At 28.4% G+C, this 12035-nt stretch overlaps 1 protein-coding gene across 1 annotated transcript; it reads right to left on the bottom strand.

Annotated features, from left to right (window-relative positions):
- Window positions 1-7439: 7439 nt before the first annotated feature.
- LOC105195174 (probable serine hydrolase) lies at window positions 7440-9277 on the bottom strand. The gene is made up of 2 exons (XM_011160463.3): window positions 8628-9277; window positions 7440-8552 (listed from the first exon to the last, which is right to left on the bottom strand). The coding sequence occupies exons 1-2, from the start codon at window positions 8761-8763 to the stop codon at window positions 7720-7722; spliced, it is 969 nt and encodes a 322-aa protein (XP_011158765.2). The 5' UTR covers window positions 8764-9277; the 3' UTR covers window positions 7440-7719.
- Between the last annotated feature and the right edge of the window lie 2758 nt (window positions 9278-12035).

Below are 12035 nucleotides of genomic sequence, written 5' to 3'. Positions count from 1 at the left end.
TAGAAATCAGATTTTAAGATAAATTATCAAACTCATGATTTCGATCGATATTGTCAAAGCTGTCATTAATAGAAATAAAAAAAATAAGCGCATTGTCATACCTCATTAAATATTCAAAAAATTTATAAAATTATATTTAATAAAAAAAATAAAACAGAACAGAAATAAATAATCAATTTACATCCCCTTTTCCCTATGTATCTTTTAAAGCTAAATGAATCATGTATATTTGTTATTTAAAAAATGTCATTAAAAAAATGGGTCGCGATTTACGCAAATTTGAGAAACTCTGTCTTACATTGACAGTTTAACAGATTGTTTAAAAATATTATATAATATAAAATAGAATATTATATCAATAATATAAAATATAACATGTTCGTAAAAAATACGTCGCCATTCAGTCACTCAAATGTATTATTCCACGAAGTAATGCAAAACAGAATTCTCAAGCAGGTAAGAATAATCGCTCTCACGAAGTTTCGTGTTGCCCGAAATGATATATACAGCGTGTTTCTCTCCCGCTCCCCCCCCCCATCGAGTTCCATCCCCGCGTATCTTGAAGAATATTAATGGCGAAGGAAGCATGCTGCGCGCGGGAGAAAAAGCGTTCCATCAAGATAAAAGCTAATTCGCTCGTAATATCCTTCAAATCTGTATTCTTATCCTCGAACAACTTACTCCGCCCATAATGCACTCTTCAAGCCGCCTTATTCTTCGTTCGAAGGAGATATATGGGATTTATTGCGCATTCGCGGATATATCAAAAGTGGACAGTTATTTATTTGAATAATCCTAATAACGCATAATTATACAGTGTGACAAAAAATTGGTTAAATTAATTTGAACTATGTATAACAGACTGACAGTTTGGCGAAACATAAACAATTATTTTCATTATAAATCAATTACATCAATTTTATTGAATTAATTGGATAAAGAAAATATATAAAGAAATTTAAGAAAGATATGAGGAAAGCTCGTTGCGATTGTATAAATTTCCAACTTTTGCATTTGAGTTTCAGATGTAATTATTTTTTTTGGATATATTTATATATTCTCAAAGTTTACTTTAAACTTGAAGCGTTTTACTTTGTATACTTTGTATGGCAATGCCTTTCAATTTAATAAACACATTGCATCATAACATTACTTTTGTCTTACATTGTAATGATTTCGCAGAGCAGACGTTTGCAACCTTGCAGTAACATTACAAAAAATACTTCGCAACGTCTACATAATGTTACAATTTAAGGTTTATGCAATGTTTCTGCAATCTTTTGGTGTTGTGTAGGAGTAATTATATCAAAATTGAAAATTTTATTTTCTTTGACTCGAGCGATAATAAATTATACAATTATTCAGAACATTTTTTCTGATTTAATTAAAATTTTCAAAGTTTAAACCCATGTAGAAAATTTTATTAATTATCTAAATACCGAAAATTTTAAAAAACACTTTTGATACAAGATGTTTCAGACTTTGGTATTAGGATTTTTGTATCAAAATAATCTTAGGAATCTGCTATTAACGGGTGGTAACTGCCGTTACCACCCGTTAATAGTAGATTTCTAAGATCATTTTGATACGAAAATCCTAATACCAAAATGTTAAGGCTATGATTTTTAAATGAAAAAGATTTAAAGTTGGCAAATCAAACTGTTTGACGCGCTCAGGTATAACTAGCACATCGCATATTATAGTGGAAAGTGTTCCTAAATATAATATTCATTTTTTATATTGATTTTGCATATATCTTCACGATGTGCTATACGTGATCGCGCAAATTTTGAACAGTTTGATTTGTTAAACCTTTAAAAATTACTATAACTTCGACATTTTGATATTAGAATTTTCATCTCAAAATAATCTCAAAAATCTGCTATTAACGAGTGGTATGTGAAATCTGCGACACCCTGTATAGTAAAAAAAGTAATTTGTAATAAATTAAATATTATATTAATATAATATACATATTATATTAATATAATATTTACGTAGTTGTGTAATAAACTGTTTATAAATGAAACAATAAATAAAATTGTGTTGATGGATTATATACAGTGTCATTTGAAAGTTTTATTATTAATTAGTTTAATATTGGAAAAAAATAGTAATTTTAGAAACAAATCAGTTCCAACAAAAAATTATTTATTAAATTACTATTATGTTTTTCTTTAGGCTAATTTCTGATTGATTTAGATTATTATTGTTACATATCTTCGTTTATATATTCGTTATAAACATCAAATTGACTAAATTTACTGGGTGATTATTAATGAATGTGTCCACTTTTTACCATAAAAGCACGCATTTGTAATTTCTAATATAATAATATTAATAGTATATTAGAAATACGTATCCGTCGGTAAATCATGCTCCAATAGTAAAATGTGAAGACATTCATTAATAATCACCCTGTATAACCTGAACAAATAAAATAAAAAATAAAATATATAACAAAATTAAACAATTTGTAATAATAATAAAAGAAATTTATCAAACTTTTCACTTAAAAAAAAACACTTATCTTTGCCTGTTTGTAAATATTCATGATTATTGTTATTCCTGAGAACACCATAGAAAAGTAATTTTTCTAAAAAGAGTTATTACAATATATAGCACTTGAAATTACTAGCAAAGAAGACGGAGGTCCGAATTCATAAATGTTTCTTAGATTTCTCACTCTCTCTCTCTCTCTCTCTCTCTCTCTCTCTCTTTCTTTCTCTCTCTTTTTCTCTTTCTCTCTCTCTCAAATCTGTCTTTGTCCAATTGTGTACTACGTTATCATATGCAAGACAAAGATAGATTTGAGATCTAATTGTAAGATCTAAAAAAGAATCTAGAGATCTAAAAAACGTTTATGAATTCTGATAATGAGTGAGAACAGCTATTCCGGCGTTTTATCTATAACCGACGAAAACCCCCGTTCACTACCATCAGTACATCTATTTTTTAACTTGGTACAGTGCGGTGCAATAATTCAAAGAACCTAGTAGATGGCTGACTTACCGACGCCACAGTCTAGCATATATTGTATACAGGGTGTTCGATAATGATTATGCCTACGTTTTACCATAGAAGCACGCATTTGTAATTTCTAATATAATAATATGTTAGAAATATGTATCCGTCGGTAAATCATGCTCCTATGGTAAATCGTGGGGACAATTATTATCAAACACCCTGTATAATGTTAGACTGTGACGTCGATAAATCAGCCATTTACTATGACCTTTTGAATCATTGCACCACAGTGTACTACATATATAGCATTCATTTTACGACACTGCCGATAAAAATGGTTAGGGATATCCTTACCATATGATTTTAGCACAGACTTAAACCATTTTTATCGACAGTGTTGTAAAATGAATGTGCTATGTAGTACCGATTTCAAAAATGGATGTCTGGCGGTAGTATACGGGCAGGGTTTTGCTCTTGCAGGTAAAACCGTAGAGATATTACAGATATAGTAAAGGAGCCATAAACAAATCTGTAAATGGAAATGCCCTCTCCCCCCCATTAGAAAGAGAGAAAAGATTGATAGGACCTATATTGTCTTTCTTGTACTACCGCATTAAGAGAGAGATAGACTAGACTCGTGTTCTGTCTCTTTCTACCAACGGGTTACTTTTGAAGCTGGCTTTTCTACTCTGTAATATCTCTATGGGTAAAACACCGAGATAACCCAGTATAGTCACAATGGCCGATCTCAGTCTTCTCATTGCTAAACGTATTCGACTTCCCACGGATAAATATCGATCATTTGACATTGTTTTTAAAATTAAACAGAAACTAAGGTTAATGACTCGTGCACACAGGACGCGGAATCACTTGCCGCGTCCCGTGTGCACAAGGCATAAAAATATTCACTAAGAAAAACGACGTTCTCTCCGGCAGGTGATTACAAATGTAAAAATCTTGTATCTATGAATGACACAAAACTAATTACACAGCATTTTAGCTATGTACGATTGTATTAACTTGTGTCATAACTGGAATGTAACTTCTTCAAACTCTTCGTATGAACTCGATGAATCGCGTTATATTGGTAATATTAGGACACTACATTTAGCTACATCACGGAAAACTCCTTACGGAAATGGACTATTGTAACTATTAGTAAAGCTATTAATAAAACTATTGGATTATTTGTCATAGTTTTTTTGCGGATTATTGGGACGAACTATTACACAGAACTACTGAAAAATTATTTGAGCCCAATAGTCACTACGATTTATATAGTCATATAAAATATGTATTGATCAATCAATACGTATCAATAATTAAACGTAATAAATTTTAGTTTCCAAAAAAATATTTTTTTTTTTTTTGTTTAAAAGGATTAATTAAAGATTAAATCTAAATTAAACATTTATGTACAAGATTTAATACAAATTGTTATTTTTACATGTAAAAATATCAAATTTTATGTGGAACAGCGAATCATGTATACACGTCACATTTGAAAAAATACAAGAGGGAAATTCGTTTTGAGGTTACAACAATTAGTTCCCGAAAGTTTTACTAAAGTGCGATTTAAAAAGACGGTCACGGTGGCGCCTAGATATAATGCCTGTGGCCGCACTCGACTCATGAGAAAATCCCCCGCGGCATGGCCACCTAGTGGAAGCCGCGCAAGCCACGAAGGCGCGAAGACTAGCGTCGCGAAAAAGCTTTGAGACTATAAACATAATACAAAGTTTATGTTTGAGACTCAAAACCAAAGCAAATCGCTCGATTTTTGAGAGCACCGTAATATGTTTTTATGTGTAAAATAACTATTAATAATTGAATGTCTTGGATTTTAACCGTATTCGGTATTTCTGAAATGATTTATAAATGTTTTTCATTTCATAAATAATATACGTTTTCAATAAACCTTTAATTAGCTATACCGAATGTGTATAAAATATGTATATTTGTTTAAATATTGCTGCAATAAAAACATATAAATATAATTTACGCTTAAACTTTTATTAATATATTTAAAAAGTATATCATACCTGGATATTAAATCCTATTTTTGAAACGTTATTTAAAGGAACAACTTTTACAAATCATAAACGTATTTAAGAAACGTTTAATTAGTATATGATAGTATTTTATAGTATTTTTATACGTGTTATAAACGTAAATACATTTCTGGCATTTTATAAACCATTTTTCAACGTATAAAATACGTTCCATATTATATATATGTAATAAGAACGATTATTATAAACGTATATTGCACTAACGTATAAAAACCGTTTTAACTATATACATATCTGCCATATATCTATACCTGTTTTATACCATACTTGCGTTTAATAAATATATAAAACAATCCAGTTCTTATTGGGTTTATTGTGAATAGTCGACTAATAGTCATTTATATATTAACTATTAAAAGTAGTGTGCTGGTGATTATTCCAAATAACCTGATTATGAAATCAATAATCATTCCATAAAAAACTATTGGGGAATAATTATTGCAAATAATTTCATTATGAAATCAATAATCACTCAATCAAAAACTATTAGGAAATGATTATTGCAAATAATCTAATCATTAGATGCTACATAATCACTATTAGAGAATGAATAATCACTATTGTAAGTCAATAGTGATTATTGGCTTTCCAATAGTTTATTTCCGTAAGGGCTAAGAAAGCTTTAAATCTAATAAAGTTCGTAGTAAGAAGACAGAAGACAAATTTCAACATTACAGCAAACAAGATTGAAAAAGCGTCTTAAAACAATAAAAAATTTGATAGATTATCTTAAAAATAAAGATTTTATATCAGTCAATTGTTTAATGATACATTTTAAGAAAAACAAATAATTAATAATAAAAGTTTTCCATCAAACGATAGAAAGGCTCCTGACTCTTCAGACGAGAACTCCACGTTGACGGTAGCGACATTCCGTCGCGGACAAAATTAGAATTAATACACGTAAACGTGACAGATTGACGATGAGATGTTGTCGTGCATGTCATTTTGTTATTATATGTTTTAGTGTGAAAATATGACTTGTCTCGTATTTACTAAATTTGTAAAAATGGATCGCGAGTAAAGTTTCTTTAAATTTTATACATAAAAGTACATTTTTCACTTCTTTCAATAGCTATCTGTATGTTTTCCTGTCTGAATAGGCGTCACTTTACCACCTTACGACTATTTACTGACTGCTAGGCAAAAACAGAATAGTCGTGACCGATATTTAGAAGTGTTTTAAAGCCATCTGCTTAGTCTGTTTTATCCAAATTGGCTTTATTTACAAATGGCATGTTTAACAAAATTACGTATCATTTTATGCAATTTCTCGCTTCTGACGTCACAACTTCAATATGGCCGCGGCAAGTACTCAGGAGCCTTAATATTGACAAACAACAAGGCTGAAATAATTCACTATGTTATATTGAATTAACAGTGTATCTTGTTGGAAAATACTAAATCAATTGGTACATAATCCAAAAATTTAATATCAGATTTAAGATGAAAAATTAAAATTTGACCAACGAAACCGAAAGTAGATAAAATGAAAGTTTAATATAATAATAAAGTATTAAAAGAAAAAAGGGTAATATGAAATCCATTTACATTTTATTAAACGATTTTGTTTATAATCAATATTTTATATTGAAATTTGAACAATTATGTTCGTAAAAATGTTGTTTAACAGATTCTAGACACAATAAAATATTTATAATTTAAAACGTAATTTATAGAAAATGTAACGCAGTATATAATCAGTCAAAAAAAAATAATAATAACATGGCTAATCCAAAAATAAAGTTAAAAATAATTTTTTAAAACTGGTTTAATTTAAGAAGTACAGTGTTTTATTATAAAATTATATATCCTTAATTTTTTCATTGTTTAGAATCTCTCTGTGTTTAAAACTTTAGTGATATTAATAGAAATATTATTTTATTTCTGTTTAATATTAAACAAGCATAAAATAATATCTCTAATTCTGAATATTGCTCTCTAGAGTAACAATCGATTTATTGAAGAAATATTTCAATATAAAAATTTTATGTTAAATTTTATTTAAAAAACTATATTGATAGAATCTCATGTTATTGTTTGCGTATTTTAAAACGTATACAACCAAATAAAAAATTTAATAAAAATACATTCAAGTTTAAAAACAATGAGAACGTGTAATTAAGTGCTAAAATATACCTTGAAAATGTTTCGAAGTGACTAAAAATAAAAATGCCTTATAACGATTGTCAACGATTGTGTATTGGGATATTAGTGCCATTAAAAAATGATGGGATACTAAACAAATAATTTCATAAGCAGTTGTTAAAATTTATTACTTAAAAACGGAGATAATAGGGATAGCTATAATGTCCACAGTAACTATAAGACCCTTTTCTTCTCTATTTATATAATATAATAATAAATGTTAGTTAATATAAAATATAGTAAAAGTAATTAAAATTTTTATTTCCTCATTGGTAAAATTTTAATTTCAATCTTTAATGCATAGTCTGATGTAGAGGCTTGATTTTCAATTGTATATGATGATAGTTTAAATTTAAGAAAAACAGGAAGGTAAAAACAAATTTATTTACAAATATTTGGTTTTATAACCATCTTGCAATTTTATATGTTCTTGCACAGAACATATTATTTTATTGTAAAAACACTTGGAAATCTGTCACGTTACAAGAGAGTGAATTAATTTCACAACATATTATACTATTCAGACTAATAATCAATCATACTTTTCTAAAAAAGGAATAATAATCGCTGTTGTACTTTCCACATGCGTGAGATGAAGATGATGTGTTGCTGATATAGTCTCAAATTGTACTTTATCATTAGCAGCATGCAGTATTTCTAGTGCTCTATAAAAATTTTCTTTTTCCTCAGGATAAAAGTTCTTATCTCCTTGTATTATTAAATATGGGCACTTAAAGAGATTTGCATATGCTTCCAGTTGATCTTGCGAAAACATGTTCATGGGTGTAACTCTCAATCTCGGATCCCTGTTGATAACATACGTTCCATCTTCTTTACGCGTGGTACCTCTAGTCATAAGTATTATATATGATAAATCATCCAAAACTGGGAAGCCCGATTCCTTTGCCTTCTTTATAATCTCACTTTGCGTCTTATAACTAGGTTGAACGGTATTTTGCTCTACTTTTAAAAATGCCTCAAGTGTATTTGCAAACATAGTTATATGCGCAATTGGATCCATAGATGCAAATTTAAATATGTCTAAGGCTATAATGTATTGCATGTCTTTTGGGAAACACGCGCCATACCAATGCACCATCATAGCATTCAAGGAATGTCCCAGCATTTTTACTTTTTCCCATCCAAAATGGTTTTTAATTCTTTTAATTAACAAGATGTAAATCAATTCGTTGTACATAAATCCTGGTGGTATCCATGAAGATAGTCCGTGTCCGGGTAAGTCAATTGCTAGAACTGGTGTATGTTTCATAATAAGGGGTGCTATATTATCAAATGATGCAGCATTATCTTGCCAGCCGTGCACAGCAAGGATAGGTTGTTTATCTTGAGATCCCCATAACTTGCCTAAAATAAAGAAAAAGAAATAAGACTTTTGCTTCGTAATACGATCACATTTGTTTATGGAAAAAGTATACGTACCAGCCACCTTGCCCCAAGGCACTGAAATTTCTATTTCCTTAACTTCATGCTGTATGGATTTACTGTAAAGTGCTTTCACCAATTTTGTATATGAGTCCGTTCTTAAACCATAAGTTATAAATCTTTGTGTAAACATGTTGAAATAAATATAGCACACTGTTAGAGTATATCAAAATTTTATGATATAAATACAATACTTTATATCAACTTATAACGTATTCGACTGCTTTAAACTAAACAGTAAACTTGCAGTTCTGATTACGAATGAAAGTTTAAAGGTTACTTCTGATATCGTACCGGTATTTAAAACAAAACAATTTGCACATTTCTTGTATATATTATAGATATCTGTGGCACTATCATATCAAGAAACTTGTACAATAGCTGCGTTCCGATATACACTGTTGCACTTTTTAGGTAAGAGCAAATTTTGCTTTTGCAATTGTGAGTCTTTACCACTCTTGTCTTGTCGCTATAACTAGTTTTCTGATTGTCTGTGTGTAAGATTTTATAGATAACCAAGTTTATAATCATAAGACAATGAGTCGACTACCTTTCTTTTGTTGAATATACTTTTTATTAAGATTTTGACTCACATAGGCTAAAGCGTAAAACGTTACAAAAATGTGAAGTTTAAATAAAGCTGTTAATGCTATAATTAAAAAAGCTAAACAAATTCAAGTATTTTTAATGTGCATAAAGGTTTGTTTAATAATAGAATTACTAAAATAACTCATTTATATTTTGTATATGGGTCATTTCACATGAAAGGAGTCCACCTAAAAATAAACTGTTTGGGATTTTTAAAATGATAATAAAAACATGTTAGTGGATGTATTGTATCTATACAAAGTAACGATAAAAGTAACTATTCAAATCGTTACAATTACTGACAAAATGTAATTTGTTACCGTTATTGTTACAAATTATGAAATGTAATGCCATTACTCATTTGTTATCAAAAAAAGCAATTGTAACGGTAACGACATTACAAGTAACGCGTCACTTGCTAACCCTGGAAATATGTTATTTACGTAGTACTAAATAATTGGCCAATAAAAATTTATATTATCTAGCTTTTGGCTGAAATTATAATTTTGTATTGGAAAAAATATTTGTTGTTTGCGAGGATCCTATTGCGATCCCAAAATTTGCTTTATGGTGCGATATTGTACATATATTGAAGTATTTTTGAGAATTTTTTCAGATTTTTAGAAATAAATAAAATTGTTCATTTTTTTATTTAATATTAAAAAATTATTTTTTTTGATACTATTAAATTATTGTCACTAAAATTAATATTTTTGTCCGAAAGTACGGGAAAAATCCGAAAAAGTCATGTTTCTAAAAATTTTTTAATTTTAGCTAAAAATGTTAAAAAAAGAAAAAAATTTTTTTTTAATTTAAACGATAGCCTTCAATATCTTTGATACAAAGCATATAATGCTTACTTTTTTTATCATTAACCTTATACAATATATACACTAACATGTTTTTATTTTAACTTTAAAAATCCCAAACAGTTTAGTTTAGGTGGACCCCTTTCTCGTAGAATGCCCCATATACTTTTACAAATATATACTTGTGAAAATACTATAATCTTTATGGCTTGATCTCCTCATTAGAGATTCTTAATAAAAAGCATCATAAAACTAGTCTCTCTATCTAGAACCAACTCACTTTTGCAGTCATTTATTATTATGTGCTTCCATGGAAAATTAATGAAACAATAAATTATAAAAAATTTATAATTTCTTTTTCTTGTTAAAACATAATTTCCTAAAAATATGTCTTGCATATTCTTATCCCAGAAAAATCTTTGGATTAATTCTCTGTAAAAGCAAACGAATTGTTTAGTTTGCTTTGCTTAGAATTAATTCAAAAACTTTTCTGGGATTAAGATGTGCGAAAGCAAATTAGGTTAAGTGAGATTGATAAAATAGCATCATTGCAGCAATATAACAACACTAAAGCTTTACATAATAGTTACATTGCATCAATGTAACAAAGTGACGAACTAGGTTATTGGTATATAATTGCAATTTTGCTGTTACATAACAGCAATGCTTTCCTTCAGTCGCCTGTTACGTTGACATAATGTAACCATGATGTTCAATGTGTGGGAAATTATAACTAACATGGACGTTACATGTAACAAACACGCTATATTGCGTCTTACCTTTAAGTTTATTGCATCAACATTGCTATTATATAGCTGTGTGTGCTGGGGAGTATTAGAGGAGAAGAGGGTATTATGGTTACTATCGACAATATGGCTACCCCTATTATTTCCGTTATTAGGTGACGTATTCTAATAATTGCTTATGGAATTATTTGTTTAGTAGCCCGCTGTTTATAGTGATGCTAATATGCTAATATATAATGACTGACAATTATTATAATGCATTTTTACTTTTGAGCATTTCTAAACTTTTTTAAGATACACTTTTAACCTTTAATTACATACACTTTCTGATTATTTTTAAACTTGTGTGTATTATCACTCGAAGGTACATACACTCGAAGGTATTTTGTTATTTAACTTTTCATTTGGCCGTATACATTTTAAGTTATACAAAGTTAAAACATGGAATTTTATTAGTATGGTTTTTTAAGCGAAATTTTTATATTAAAATATTTCTTTGATAAATTGATCATCATTCTAAAAAGCGATGTTTAGAAACATTAAAGACATTATTTTATGCTTGTTGTTTAATGTTAAGCAGGTATAAAATGATATTTTTAATGAAATTTTTAATGGTATTTCTAAAGTTTCTGAACGCAGGAAAATTCTAAATCAGAAAAATTCTAAACAATAGAAAATTAAAAATATATAATTTTATAACAAGATACTGTGTTTTTTTAAACTAAATTAACTTTTTAAAATTATTTTTATAGATAACCATATTACAATCAATTATTTTCTTCCACCGATTATGCAGTGCAAAATCTAATGCATATATTTTTAATTTTCTATTGTTTAGAATTTTCCTGATTTAGAATTTTCCTGCGTTCAGAAGCTTTAAAACTTTCATTAAAAATATTATTTTATCCCTGTTTAATATTAAACAACAAGCATAAAATGTCTCTAATGTTTCTAAACACCGCTCTTTAGAATGATAATCGATTTATCAAAAAAGGATTTCAATATACAAATTTCGCTTAAAAAATTATTTTAACAAAATTCCATGTTATTGTTTTAACTTTGTATAACTTAAAATGCATACGGCCAAATAAAAAGTTAAATAACAAAAAAAAACACTCGAGTATATGTACCTTTGTGTGATCATACACTTAAGTTTAAGAATAATGAGAAACTGTATGTAATTGAATGTTAAAAGTGTACCTTGAAAAAGTTTGGAAGTGCTCAAAAGTAAAAATGCCTTATAACAATTATTAGTCATTATA

This window comes from Solenopsis invicta, chromosome 7 (assembly GCF_016802725.1).
Source record: "Solenopsis invicta isolate M01_SB chromosome 7, UNIL_Sinv_3.0, whole genome shotgun sequence".
In the NCBI taxonomy this organism is placed as follows: domain Eukaryota; kingdom Metazoa; phylum Arthropoda; class Insecta; order Hymenoptera; family Formicidae; genus Solenopsis; species Solenopsis invicta.
This window is presented reverse-complemented; position numbering and strand designations above follow the sequence as displayed.

Coding starts and splice junctions, on each gene's coding strand:
- LOC105195174 (XM_011160463.3), bottom strand. CDS start 8,763: ATGTTTACACAAAGATTTATAACTTATGGTTTAAGAACGGACTCATAT. Junction 8,553..8,627: donor GCCTTGGGGCAAGGTGGCTG/GTACGTATACTT, acceptor TCTTTATTTTAG/GCAAGTTATGGGGATCTCAA.